The sequence below is a fragment of the Anser brachyrhynchus genome, assembly GCF_964034855.1.
Source record: "Anser brachyrhynchus genome assembly, chromosome: 3".
In the NCBI taxonomy this organism is placed as follows: Eukaryota; Metazoa; Chordata; class Aves; order Anseriformes; family Anatidae; genus Anser; species Anser brachyrhynchus.
This window is the reverse complement of record NC_137696.1, coordinates 119,948,157-119,963,125: the sequence shown is the minus strand read 5'-3', so window position 1 is coordinate 119,963,125 and position 14,969 is coordinate 119,948,157. Positions and strand designations below refer to the sequence as shown.

At 39.2% G+C, this 14,969-nt stretch overlaps 1 protein-coding gene across 1 annotated transcript in view; it reads left to right on the top strand.

Moving 5' to 3' along the window:
* CD2AP (CD2 associated protein) overlaps positions 1-14,969 on the top strand; it is a 76,033-nt gene that overhangs the window by 36,624 nt on the left and 24,440 nt on the right. The window contains exons 3-6 of the mRNA XM_080584924.1: positions 3,240-3,393; positions 5,986-6,086; positions 10,674-10,794; positions 12,446-12,630. Of these exons, the coding sequence (XP_080441050.1) occupies positions 3,240-3,393; positions 5,986-6,086; positions 10,674-10,794; positions 12,446-12,630 (561 nt within the window). The remainder of the gene's footprint in view (positions 1-3,239; positions 3,394-5,985; positions 6,087-10,673; positions 10,795-12,445; positions 12,631-14,969) is intronic.

The window sequence follows — 14,969 nt, the reverse complement described above, 5'->3', positions numbered from 1 at the left end:
TTAGACTTTGAGTATTTCCTGCCTGTGACCATATCAATTACCGACTCAGCCCAGGCAAGAAAGTCTCTCAAGTGTTCCTCCTTTCGTTTTAGAGTTCTTGGTTTTCTGTTGTGGTCGCTGCTTTTGTCTCCATCTTTCTCTTGTTTGTAATCTATCAATTACTTTGCTGCCTGTTATGCTACCTTTTGGCTTAAAAGCATGTTGTCTATTTACCTTTGATTACTGATAAAGCTGGTGCCTACCTTAAAATTTGGAAATGGTTCTGTGTCTGTAGTTTTTAATTTTGTTTCTTAGAAGTAGCTGGTCTTACTTTTGCCCATATACACAGGCTGCCTGTGTGTGTCTTCCCCACTTCTCTTTCTCATCTCGGTGCATTTCACAAAATCCCTGCTGCTTCTGAAGCTCTGCGCAAGGTGCAGCATTAGTGCAAGCCTGGAGAGTGAGCCTGCAGCTGACTCCTCAGTGGGGAGTAGTGTTATGGGTGAGAAACAGCTTACCTGGAGAAGCGTTCATTCCTAGGGCAGCTGGCAGCGTTGGAGGTTGTAAAAGTTAAGTAGTAAAAGACTTATTTTAAAATCCAGGGGTATATCCGCAATAGGCAAGTTTTCAAGTGCCAGCATGTTTCTTTGTTGAGCAGAGTGCCCTTGTCAGGAAGGCAACTAGAGACAGGTTTTTGGGGGTGGCAAACTATTTAGCTATGGCCAACTTGGATTCCTTATGGTTTATCAGACTCGCCAGTGACTGGCCAAAAAACTGTTGATAGACTGAAAATGGCAATGTCTTTGGAATGCCTACTTATAGGGAGGAGATGGTCACGATGCTTTGCTTTTCTGGAGCCCTCTTTTTTTTTTTTTGGCTTGGAACATAGGATCTCTGCAGAGCTCGAGATCTCCAGGGCTGAATTCCCTGTGGATGAAGGAGAGTAAAAGCAAGAATGGCTTGCCTGTTTGCTGAAAAGCCTCTTTATGTAATGGAAATGAGTGGGAGGAAAAATTGTGCTGTCTGTAGTCTTGCTTATTCTACTTCCTCTGTCGGTTGGGGAAATAGGAAGGTGCCTTGAACTGTTTTACTTGAGGTTCGTGGCATGTTTGAAAGCATCAGGAGCTTTCCAGACCTGTTTAGTTTTCCAGCTGGACAGCTGCAGTAAGTAGCTTTAAGAGCTTTAATGTTCCAAAAAGCACCAGATATATCCTAGTGAATACATTTCTCATACTTTTTTTTGTTGTTTTATCCATGTGTGGGTTTTACTGCCTTAAAGCTCTTTTTTAAGTCCTCAAATCATAAGTATAAATGTAGTGAAACCATTGTTTTCATATATTAAATGTTCTATTGCAATTGTAGCTGAAATAACAAGTGGATCACAAAAAGCTGCAAATTACTTGTGGATGTTTGCATTCCCCAGAAAAGGAGCAGCCAGTGGCAGCGCTGAGGAGCTTTGAGGCTCTTGTTAAGTACACAGGTGAATAAGACCCAGTGGATGCAACATATTTAGATTTTCAGAGAATCTTGGAAAACATTTTTGCATCAAGTTATTGAAGAAATGCAGCTGCTCTGATACTGGAGGAAAAATTCTTTTATGGACTGAAAGTTGGTTAAAGAATAAGAAGCCAAGAACTTACTGGTGACTTGCCAGGGTGGTGTGTCAGAGGGATCTCCTAGGAGCTGGTTGTGATACCAGCTTTATTCAGCATCTCCAGCTATGGGGAGAGGGGACCTAACAGTGGAAACTCCCATTTTGCAAGAGCTGTTAGTTTTTAAATGTTGTGCTGATGGTGTGGAGTTGAGCAGTGAAAAAGGTGGCAGCTGAGCTTGGCAGTAGGTAAATGTCAAGTCATGTCTGTATTTAAAAAAAAAAAAATAAATGTAATCTGTACTGTGGTGATGCGAAAATGCCAGCTGAGATGATCATCAGCTCGGGAATATTTGGTGGTGTCACTCTGAGTTCTCCAAAATCCTCAGCTCTGGGGGCAGCGACAGCCAAAACACCAACAGGGTGCCGGGGCTCATCGGGAAAGCTGCTGAGCAGGATGGGGAAAGGCAGCTAGGTAGGTGGTCAAGGGGATGGAGCAGCTGCCCTGTGACATGGGGGCTGACAAGACTGGGGCTCCAGCTGAGGGGATATGCTCAAGGTTTGCATGAGCGTGAAGGCAGTGGTAAATGTGATTGTAGGAGCAAGTACTGGGAGTGTGAAGGTGCCAGGTTAAAGTAGATGAGAGCGTGAAGGGGACTTCTTTGCATTAGCAAAAAGTATTTGGTATTTATCACCAAGCAAGCAGTGTCAGGCAGGATCGTGGATTCGGAAAGGAATTAGACAAATTGATCTGCAGACATCAAAGGGACTGGGGGAATGTACCTTCCTAATGAAACCCCGATGGCTGATCGGGGAATGTGGGAGATCAGACAGCAGAAATTGCCCAGGGTTGGGTGCTAGCTCTGGATTGCTGCTGTTGTGAGCTGCGTTCTGCACGAGAGGGACTGCTGACCACACCTTATGGGTTTCTTTTTACGTTGAATGATTGTCTTCTTGTCTCAGAGTATTCATTCTCAGGTAGAGTCTCATTAAATGAGCTGTCGCAGTGGAGTAACTGCTTAAATACACGGCTTCTTCCATCAGCAGCAGATTCTTTCTTGTTTATAGGTTTCTTTATTTCAGTTGGCAAATCTTTCCTAAATTAAGGTGTTAACTGTTGTCTGCCTTCCCATCAATTCCATGTTATTGGCAAAATACTCTCAGTTACTCTCAGTATCTTGCTTTCTTTTCCATTTGTTTTTTTCAGCAATACCATTCCATCTTGTCTGTAAGCAACTTTTGAGCTGTAAGGTTGAGATGATCACCTAACACAGCTTCTTATACTTGAAAATTGATTTTCTTTAGTGTCCTGCACTATGGTTCTGTCATTATTTATTTGTCTCATATTTTGCTTGGGTTTTCAATATGAGCTTAAGACTTGTTATATGGGACTTCTCCGGCCTTGAAGCTACTTTTCATAGAGTTTGAATAGATGCCTAAAATACTGCCCTTGTTTCTGAGTTTTCTTGGCACATCAGCTCACCTGACTTCTAATTTTATGGAAGGGTCACGTTTATAAAGGCCTTTAGTAAGTTTAGATGCAGAAGGCCATGTTTTTTGAGTATAGTACATAATTACAAACCAAATGGTAAGTATCCCAAATCTATTAGCCTGTACAGTGCCTTGTTAACAACACTGACCTCTCAGGTAATTTAACCTCTTGTTTCAGGAAGTTAAGAAGGATGTAGAGCCCAAGGATGATGCCCTACCAGCCAAGAAGGAGAAATCTGGCAATGTAGCAAGCCTCGTTCAGCGTATGAATATCTGTGGGCTTCCAGCAGGAGGATTTCAGCCCCATCCACCACCCAAAAGCTTCAAGAAGAGTACGTAGCATTTACAATTCTTTCACTTGCATAAACTGCTGTTGAGCATTTTAATAAACATTAATTATCTAATGCCTGTCAGTTTTAAGGATGTACAGAAAACTAGAGATAGAGGAGCCAAAACTTTTTGTTCTAAGCCAAACCATGCTCCTGGATGATACAGTTAGCAGCAGTAGGGATGAATTCAGATGGGAGCAGAATTTAGACCCCGATTCTGGAGAATATTGCCTTGCTTTTTTGATCAGCGTAGAAGGCAATGGAAAGGAACTGTTGCTGTTTAATTTTGTGTGAGCTCTGCTTGTATTGCAAAGTACCTGAATGAGAACTGCAGGCCTGTTCATGGTAATCAAAAATTTTCCTGCGGTCACTTCTTCCATCTAGAAAAGTTTTGCTTTCTAGACAACTAATGATATTATTCTCAAAATGACTTTTGAATCACTGAATCTGAATACAGTTCCTGACAACAGCATGTGTGCCCATTAGGTGCTTTCATTATCAAGCCTTTGAAAATCTAGTCCAGAAGGTTAGTCTTTTTTCCTAGATTAACACAACCAGGCCCTAAAAGGGAAACAACTTCCTCTGATACCAGTTCAGATATCAGCTACCTGTTCTGATGTCTGTAATCTTGGAATAATCCTGTGTTCAGCAGGGCTCTTTGCCTCATGCTGATTGCTGTGTAGCCATGATCAGTATGGTGCATACAATTTGATCTCAAAATTACCGTGCTATGGCTAGACTCATTTTTCTAGTACAAAACGGTGTTCAGGAACCTTCCTTGAAGCACACAAATGTTTACTTGGCATAAGGGCAGTGTCTGCATTTCCATTTTGCTTGCTGTTCCCTCTTTCTGGGAAGGCTGTTTAAACAGCTTCTGCAGATTCTGTTTGCTGTTTTCTTTTGCCTTTGCCTGGGCAATCACTCACTCTCTTCAGAAGGTTTTTGGAGCATTTAGTCATCTTTCAGTTTCTAGTTCCTAACCTGGCAAAATGAGGTTTACAACATCAAAAATAGAAGTTAAGCTTCTTTAAAACTAGTAGCAAGTTTCCCGTGTGTGACAAGGTAGGTTTTCTCTGTCTAGAAAGCCCCATGTGTTGGTCTCATGCAGCTCACACTGAACACGTGTATTTTCTATCAGGTGGGAAAAGCTACAGGCGATATTCCTATCAGTTAGATTGCTGCGTTTATTCAGGAAGATGAAAATACAGGAGGTGTACTAAATTGTGTAACAAAGGGCTAAATTTAGTTTACTCTGTAGAAAACAAAATGTAATGGGAGACAAGTTTTTTTTGGAAAAGGACTGAACTGCCTGGCAGCTGCCAGCCCAGCAGTCCCGGTATTGCGTGAGGCTGCAGTATTGTTTTCTGAACCGATCAGTTAGCTTCTTTGGTTAATCTAGGGATTTTCAAAACTGGAACTTTATAAAGTAGATACCACTGAAAACAGCTTGCAGGGGAGGGAGAGTTCTAGATGCAAAATGAATCTGTTTTTTTTTTACCCTATTTTAGAGAGAACTACATTATGAAAAGGAAAGCTGAAATCAGATGTATACCAAGTGACCAAGTGACTCCTTAGTTTATTCTTTTTGGTATATATCTTATTCAAAGGAGGAACTCCAAAAGCATTGTAGGCAGTAGTAGAGGCCAGTGAACTGTTTATTTCAATTACTGTTTACATAATAGTCCTTCTTGGCTGCTGTATAAACTTCTGTTGACTTGAAAGAAGAGTGTATTATGTGAACTATTACACGTTATTAGAAATAACCTGTAGAGCTTCATGTTTCTGCTTCTTGACTTTAAGCTTTCCAAAGCAGAGGCCATATAGCAGCACGTAGAAAAGTCTTAATTTAGTGATCCCTCTCAGAAATTTTAGATGTTACGTATTACTCAAATGTCTGGCTTGTTCTGTACTGAGGATGCTGGGTGTGGCCATCTTCTAAACTTCTGACTTTGGAATTTCAACACTGCTGTAAGAAGACAAGGATCAATCTGTACCTATGTTTGCATTATTTTTACGCAGCTAATATTATCTGTTGAAGCTTGAGTATGGACAGAGTGCAAAATGTAGGAGGGAGTACGGAAATCACAGGAGTATAGCTCCTGTAAGACTTACCACTTTAAGAAAACAGTGTGATGTATATCAAGCCTTTGATACATGTTTTTGCTTCAACAGGGGCAGGATTGCTTAAAGACTGGAGGCAAAAACTTGCAGATTTTCTTCCAAGCAGGTGCTAACACTGCAGCTGGCAGCTATTGTCATCTTTGCAGATTTCAGTCAGGAAATAGCTTGAAAGTCATTGTACTGGGGACTTGCTTGAGTCAACATATCTTTTTTTTTATAGCACTTAGTAATTGTCTGTCTAGTGTTTGCTTATTTGTAACTCATAGTGTGAGACACTTGATGGCTTTCAAGTTACATTTAAGGTGTAACTTGTTAGGCTGAAGTGACACAAACGAACTGGAAAAACAGAAGCAGAAGCTTACATAGCTTTTTGGGGTGGTTTACAGGTGTTCTGGTCAGATTTGATACTCGGAAGCTAAGGAAAAATGAGTTTTCATTTTAAAATATTATTTTTTTCCATTTCCTTTGTATCAGAGTCCAAGAAGAGGCAATGTAAAGTGCTCTTTGAATACGTCCCGCAGAATGAGGATGAGCTGGAACTCAAGGTGGGGGATGTGATCGACATCAGTGAAGAGGTAAGCCATTTCACAGAGCTGGTTGTGTCTTCATGTGGTCAAAAGTGACTCTTTTTTAAATTTATTTTGTAATGTTTGAAATACAAGGGTGTTGGAAAATAGCAAAGGAGTTGGTATATCAGAGGGTAAAGCTAATAGTTTAGGAGTTCTTTCTCCCACGTTCTTACCCTAAATCAACAAATACTAGGGGAAGTATTTCATCTTCACAGCAATAAATTGTAATTCAGTACACTGATTTCTTTTTCAAAAGACTTCCACAGTTCCTTGGCTCTGTCAATGTGATCCTTGCTTTTAGGATGTTCATACTAAAATTTTTTGACCATTTGCCTTTAACATGACATACCCTAACTTGGTTTAGGTGAAAAATGCTATTTGACCTGATTTTCCAGTTTGGTGCTTTTGTACAAAGTCTTTCATCATTTAAACTTTGAACTAATAGTAACAGCATTCAGTACAACAAACTGTGCCTGTTGTATGATATACTTCTAACAACTTGCACAAAAATAGGCAACTTACAAATGCAGTTGGCAATGTGTTATTTCCATTTAATTTTCCACTGAGTAAGAATACAATTAAAGCTTGGTATTGATGTTCAGAACTCGATGGCAATCACCCTGTGCATCTGAGAGGGGCTTTGTGGGGGAGTTATTTTCTTTTTCCTAACTATACACCTCCTTGATACCTGTTCCATTCAATAGCAACTTGTGTTGTGGGAGGCTTGAATATGTGGGAAGAGTATCTCTTACAAGAGCTAAATCTGTCAGAGAACCTGTGGAAAAGACCAGAGCGATCATGGAAGGATCCTTTCAGAACTGGATGAAAAACTTCTGCACAGCATACTCTGGCCTCCATTGGTACAGCCCCTCCTTGCTGTTTCCTTGAGAATCCAAGAAAGGAAAAAGATTTAATATTTCTTTCTAGCCATGTGTCTGTTGGTACTCTTAAAGTAGCTTTGAGATTGCATCTTTTACTCGGATAACTTCATTTGAAGAGAGTGCTAACTCTCCAGGATTCTGATACTTGCCAGGAATGATTTTTCCATTCTCATAGCAAGGAAATAATTATACTTCCAGATAATTATGCTTTCAGATGCAGTTGAACTAATGAATGGTAGAATTTGTTCTGTTAGCTTTGAATAAAACCAAGTGACTTGTTAAACCTGCTCACCAAAATCAGTCTCAGATTTCATTGTGTGAGAGTGTTTTTTTTAAAGGAGTACTCCTGGGTAACCTCATTCATCAATTTAATTTGTGGATAGCACCTGTATGCAGCAGTCCTGGCTTCATAAATGCTTACATTGCACCAGTCAATAGGCAGAATGATATCACTGGATACCATTCAAGCAGTAAACTGCTTTGGGAGCTGCTGTTTTGAGTCTCACATGTTAACTTTCAGAATTATTTTGGGAGGGGTGCTCAGTATGATGTATCAGAGAAGACCAAATAGCTAATCAAAACAAAAAGATCAAGGCAATTATTCATCTGGTTTCCTAGATAGAAACGATTTTTTTGGGGACATGGTTTGTTGTTTCTGTTCTCATGTTATTTCTGTGCCTGAGCTCCTTCCTTTCATATACCTCACCTGGCTTTCAAAAAAAAAGTAAACTTCTTGAAATGGGTGTGTTTCCACAGAACTTTGTGAAAACAGGTGGCCTAGGACAGTTTTGTGCAGTAATCTCTCAGAATGGGTGCAAGGAACACATCTTTGTTTAAAAACAACAAGGACAACAAAAATAATGATATGAAAATATGTATTTGTAGTATTTGTAGTTCCAGGCTGGAACTGAATGGGCTTTAAGGTGCCTTCAAACCCAAACCATTCTGTGATTCTATGGCCAGAAATGTGAAGAATCATAGAAAATACTATCAGTTGTGGATAACTTGTCTTCATTGCTGTGAAGTGATTCTTGCTTTCATTTATATATAAAAGGTGCTATTTATATAACAGGTAACTTAAATTTACAGATAATTTAGGATTATTACTATGAGAGAGCACTTGGTCATTTCTTTGGAGAAAATAATAAAGCAAAATCACCTGCTCAGAGGAATAAGTTCTACCAGCTACGCCTGATAACAGAGCAGTGTTATCAGTTGTAGCACTTGCAATTGTTTTCCTAAATTGAATAGTTAGTCATTTACAGGAATGATCGTGAAATTAAAAGTGGAGGTCATGGCTTCAGAAGATAAATGACTAATTTTGAAGAGAGCAGGTTACAAGGTTCAGCAGCAGGGAAGAAGGCCTTTGTGCTACGTGGTTGAATCATCAGGGCCTTTTGTTTACAGAACTTGTGGGTTATGCATACAGGATACACAGAGTGCACATAACTGTATAATTTCTCTAAACCTTTTGTTTCTCCTTCCTATCTTTTTCCATATTCCTGTCAGATGCAGAACTAAATACCAGTTCAAAAAATGCTTTTTTTTAAATAGTATTGTATTTGTATTGCATAATCTAAGTTCATGAGGCTCAACAACTGATTTTTTTTTATAGTTCAGACTGGTAAAAGTGTTCGTTTCAGTCATTTTTTCCCCCTTTGCTCAGAAGTCTGAGTGTTCATCTTTTTATAGCAGCAACTAGATGGAATTCAAAAAAAGTACCGATGCTGTACCAGAGCTGTATCTCCCTCTTGTGGAAATTGTATCCTGTAGTAGGGTTTTGAAATGGAAGATGTCCTGAAATTGTCATCATTAGTGTTAGCATTCAGAAATACACAGTTGCTCTTCACCAAGCCACATAGAACCTTTTTATTTTCTTCATCTGTTCTTTAATGTCGATTAAAGATGCATTCGCTGGTAACACTGGCTTGTATGTCATCACTTTTTTAAGGACAGCATGGTGAGGAGACTGACATATGCTCAGAAAACGTTTAATCTATTCCAGCTTGTCTCTGAACTGGCATTGCTTTGCCTTGCAAGTCTGTAAAGTGCTTTGCTGACCTTTTCTCATGGCAGAAAATAAAGGGATGCTTCAATCTCTTTCTGTATCACAAGCATGAAAAGACCCTTTCTCATGGCTCTCTGGTAGTATGTGTGATTCAGAGCATCTTAATTTTAGTTTTTTTGTCATGTATTATGTAAAGCATGAGGTGCTGGAGCCTGATCAGCATCTGTCAGGAATCTATGCTTGAAATTTGATTTGCTGGACCAGTCTCCATATTTAAACCATCCACAACGAAGCTATATTTGATAGATAGGATTTCTTTAAAAAGAAAAACGTTTTTTTCCACTGCCTGTCTGTCTCTGTAGCTGCCAGGCTTTGCATGCGTTCTGCCTGCCTGGAGGTAAGCTAGGGTTTAAAAATTATGTCTGTGTGTCAGGCGTAGTGTCCTACAAAGCAAGGCTATAAAAAGATTACGTAAACAGCTGCTGTTTTATTCTGTTGCTTTTCTTTCTGTTCTAAAAACAGCTTTCCAGCCTTAAAGCAGAAAAATTTCAAAATATTTCATTTCAGTTGATCTTGTCTCAGTTTTAAATATTGCTCATTGGGCAAATTACCTTCACATCATTCCAGATATCTTCAAATATGTTCATAAAAAAAAAAAAACCAAAAAAAAAAACCCAAAAAACACTATTATTCAGTCTTCTGGCATCGTATTTTTACACCATCACCTACGTGCGCCCAGCTTTTCCCTGTGTTTTGAATAGTGTCGTATTCCCAATGAGCCTTTCATTAAATATTTTAGAGTGAATAACACCAGGCATCCAAGCACTTAACAGAGCATCACAGAGTCCTTAAAACAAACCTGAACGGCTTTATTTCTAGTACAAAAGTGAGTTGGTTTGTGAATAGCAAAGCTAACAATTTATCATCCAATAGACTTGTACCCTTAGGACCACAAAACTCAGGCATCTTGGCTACCTTCGTTGGTCAGCCAACTCAGATGGGAAAGTTTCCATATCTTCTAGCTGACCTAGAGCTAGGCATCTGCTCTTCAGCCAGCTGTTTCCTGCCAGAAGGAATGGATAACAGACTCATGGAAAACTAAGCTGTGATGTCCCTAAGGACTTTTCTCTTTTCTACTCAACGTCATCTGTAGAAATTATCTTTGATCAGAAGACACCAGTTTCAAAATTGGTTGAAGTTGGTCAATAGATACAGGACTAATGGAAATGGGACTGGTGGAAACTGGACAGGACAGTTTGGTAACAACAGATTGCCTTAGAAAGCTAGGCTGAAAATTGTCTTTATTTCATAAACAAGTTAATATTTTCTTCTATTAAATAGCTGATGCTTGTTATTCCCTCTGCTCTTGAGAAAGTTGATGGACGTTTTGCCGCTCTTCTTGGTTAAGTGGCATAGGACTTATCTCATGTTCTGGGATCATTGCTGTGGAGGTGGAAGTGACAATAAGTGATTTTCTTGTTCTTTTTGCCTACTGTTTCCATGTCTTTGGTAGTTTTTTTAAAGAGAAACTGTTCATTTGAGCTTTCGCAAAATTGTTCGTAGAGTTTTAAAAATAAATTCAATAGATACAAACTTTTTAAATTTCTTAAACTGCTTAGATTGCTGTATTTAAATGTTGCAACAGGTGTTGTATTTTAGTTTCCTTTTTGCTTAATTAGTAATGTGCAAAATATTTCCGTACAGGTAGAAGAAGGCTGGTGGAGTGGAACACTAAATGGCAAGTCAGGGCTGTTTCCTTCTAACTTTGTGAAAGAATTGGAATCGACGGATGATGGAGAAACACAGGACGCTCTGGATGACGCAGGTGGTATTCTGTTTTGTTGTAAGCACTTAGCAAAATCATTTTAAATCTCATATAATTCAGAACATTGTGGTTGTACTACCATCTTATTATATTTGATTCTAAGAATAGAATATTTTTCACGTGCTGTCTAACAAATACTAAAATGGACACTAGATCAAGCATATATTCCTTTGGTTGTTTTTAAGGCAGTTTTTAAATTTAGCCACTCCTTTGTGGCTCTGGCTGTATAGCTAAGACAGAAGCAGACTGTAGCTGAACAGGAGTTTAAATGCTGAGGGGTTCCAGGCAGGTTCATGCTTTACAGGCAATTATTTAGTCTGTTGCCTTGAAACTGTATTTCTGAGGTCTTATGTTTTTGAAGACTTCTTTGAAGGCTGGGGAACTTTGATATGATATTGCTGAAATGGGAGCATTCTCTGAGAGCAGTGCCCTGAAGGGAGTTAGTCAGTGCTTAAAGAAGTCTATTGTAATATTCAAGGCTAAAAAGCTTCTTTAAATTTTTTTCAGTAATGTGCGTCCACATTTGCAAGATGTTCTGTAGAAATTGTTCCTACTAAGGGTTTGCTCAGAGATGGGAAAGAAAAAAATAATTGTTTTTTTGTAAATTCTGGAAATAATTTCAGTAGTGTAAGCCAAGAGTTGTTTGATTTGAGCAGTCCCAAATATTTCAACAGCTGTTTAGAGTTCAGTTTTGCTGATATTAATGGTATCTGGTGAGATGAGTGTATAAATGGGTATGCGTCCATCTTATTTCAGGAATACTGAGATCCAGAGAGACTGAACAACAGTAATCTGAAGTGATTGTATTTTCTGTCAGTATCTAACAAGTTATGATTTTCAGCAGTACCACCACCCGCCCTCCTGCCTGAGGGTTATATTTAATGCTCACTACTTTCACAGTCAAGGTCTCAAGTATCTGCTATATTTCTTTACTCCTGAGAACAAGTAAATTCTCTGTTCACTGAACTGTGGTCTTCTGTAATTTTCTCGTCAATGAAATTTGTAGCTATCAGTTTAGAGAACTAAAAGGAAAACAACTGAGTGAAGAGTAATATAGTTCAGAAACTGAAGTAGCAACACAACTTCACAGTTTTACCAAAACATAAATAAATTCACAAGAAACTGTTTTCAGGTATTTTTTGGTACTTTGAGCCATAGGAAAACTTCACTTGATGCCTTGAGAGACACCAATCTCTGCTGCTGCACCACAGTTTTCTTTGTTGTGGCTGTTGAAACAAGTGAACTCATTTTGGGGTCATGATGGCCCTTTATTGATTATAGCCTTTGGCAGCTATAGCTCTGCTGCATGTGACAAGCTTTTAAATGTTGGACAAAACCCATGGCTTTATACTACTTAAGCAATGCTTCATAAAATCTAACGTAGAACATGATGCTGATGATAACAGACTGTGGAGCCTGGATGATGTTTGAAATGGCAAGAAATACTAATGATCTAATGACTTAGTTGCCAGAGTTGTTTCAAATGATCTTATGTTAACCATACAGCTAGAACAAAATGGGAGGTATTGTAGCTGCAATAAGCCGTTTGTAAGAGCAATGCACTCAGCTCTGTCTCTTCCATTTTTTCTTCTGAAGAGCAAAGAAATAATTTCAGCTATTAAAACAACTTTTTTTTTCTTTTCACTTTCAGAGCCTGTTTTCAGTGGTCCTACCTCACCTGTGGCTTCTCCAGGGAACGGAGCTGAACCTGGATCTGGACCAGCACAGCCAAAGAAAATACGAGGTGTTGGGTTTGGAGATATCTTTAAAGAAGGCTCGGTTAAACTTAAGACAAGATTATCCAGTGGTGAACCAGAAGATAAAAAGCAAGATAAAGTATGTAGGGGTTCATGTTGTTATTCTGGGGTTTCCTGTATTTAAAAAAGAAAGTGTGGAAACTGAAAACATAATCTTATAGATGCTGGCAGTTTATAAAATTAGTCAGTGTTGTTCAGTAATCAGGCTGTAGTCATCTCATCGGATACCAAAGACAAGGCAAGAAGAGGGTCTTGCCTATAAAACAAAGCAAAACCCCTCAAACTTCTTTCACAGTAAGTTATCTACCATGGATGCCAAAAGGTCTAGTCAAATGCTTTGACTTTTTTTTCTTTAAAAGAGGGAAAATCAACCTAACATGAAAATTGTCCTTTCAAAAGCCAGGGGGTTTAAGATATAGTAGGATACATACCTACTGTAGTTTCTGGTAGTTCTTTTTTCTGTAACAGACTTTGTATCTAATCTGGGGCAGGACTGTTGAGTCTAGTTGAGTGTAGCCTTTAAATCAAGGAATATTTTGGGTTTTGCTTTTTTTTTTTTTCCCTTCGTGTTTTGGTGGATGTTGAGATTGCTGTACTGGATGTCAGGCTTCATTACTAATGGGAATGTCCTTCAGTGAATGCTGCCAAGCTTTTGGCTTCAGTGGTGTCTCCATAACCTGCAGATTGTACAAGCCTAAAAAGTACCATTTAACAGTTTTGCATCCTCTTTCGTTCTCCCCTTTTGTTTGAGTGAATGGTGAAAGGGGTACTCTTGTTCTCCAAATCTAACTTAAAAGTTAGGAGGTATTAGAGAGCATCACGTTATTTACTTACTTTAATTTGGTTCTGGTGTGATCTGAACTCAAGGAAGCTCTTACCCCTCATAAGTACAGCAGCAATGCATTTATCTTGAAATTATGCATAGTGTATACCAAGAACCTTTGTATGTCTTTCCAGTTTTTGACAGCTGAGGTAATTCAGTGTTTCAGTTTTTTGTAGAATAGATCGATTCAAGAAAGCTTTTCAATCTTTGTCCAAATTATTTTTTGGGGGGGGGGGGGGGGGGGGCTGTGGTTATGACTGTTTTTGGAAAAGGCAATTCTGACTGATTTGCTTTCCTCTGCCTGTCCAGAAGTAATTGTGCTGGTGCAGGGCAAAAAGTGACATGAGGGCAGGAAGGAGTGAGTCCTCAGGAAGAGGGCAGGGACAGACACTTCTTTTAATGTGTTGGTTCTCCCCCACCCCAGTAGCAAAGCTGAGAGATGCTTATCCAACTGTAGATGTTGTGTGCATCCTTTTTTTTTTTTTTTCCTGGTTTGATCAAAACTTCAGATGAATCAGAAAACCAAAGTTATCAAAGTGTTGTTGTTTGTAGCTGGGGTATTGATTGTAAAGTCCCAGGGAGGGCACATGCGTTTCCCTCTGTTCTCTCCAGGTTTATCCCTCAGTGCAGGAGTCCATGGGAGCCACTGCATCTTTGTGTCAATGCTGTCAGAGGAGGCTTTCAGGAGCTAGCTTTCTTCAATTTGCCTTCTTGTTATGAGATTGTTTGTTCAAAGGCATGCTTCCCCACTTTCCCTCTTATAACTTGGGAGTGGTAGGATCCTGTCTAAAATGTATTGAGTTGATAGGAAGTCTGCTCAGTCATTTCGAACTGTTCTTTGTGCACAAATACTAAGATATGTTGGCACTGTATTTTGTTTGTTGGCTAGCCTGCTAAGTTGTTGTAGGCAGCTTCTCAGCAAGATGGGAAATGAAGTGAGAAAACAAGCTTCTCATAGTTTGAAGACAATGAAATAAACAGTTGAGGTTTGCATTTAATATTCCACTTGTGCTTATTGCCAAAGTCATCCCAAAGGCAGATAGGCTTAGAGAACAACATGAAGATCCCTATGGAGAAAATTCTTATGAAGGTTTTGCTAAAACAGATAGTTTCTTCAGATATGGGCTCAACTCACTTCGGATTTAAATGGAGGGATGCTGGAAGGGCATTCTCCATCCTTAAGCTGGTAAAGAAATAAAAGCTGTCCTCAGGAAGCTCTAGAGCAGAGAGGGCTTTTTTTTTTCCCTCTGGGAATTCAAGGACTGCTCAGCAAAGGAAGACTGAGCACTTAGACTCGTGAGCAATTCAAATGTTTATTTGCTTTTGTAAGATAGATTTCAGTCAGCTCCAGCATCCTGCATGGGTTCAGGTTATTTATACCCTGCATGCCTAAACTTCCTCTCGCACTTCTAATTGCATCTTTTTTTGGAAGGAGAGAATGTAGAAAACTTTCCATACCGGACTTCTTTAATCTCCTAGGTGGGTTATTTTAGTGCTTCCTTTATGTAGCGTTCTGGAGTGAGTTAAATTGCATATGCACTCTGAGAACATCCCAAATGACCATAGCTTCCTCTATGGTATGTTAGAGGTACCAA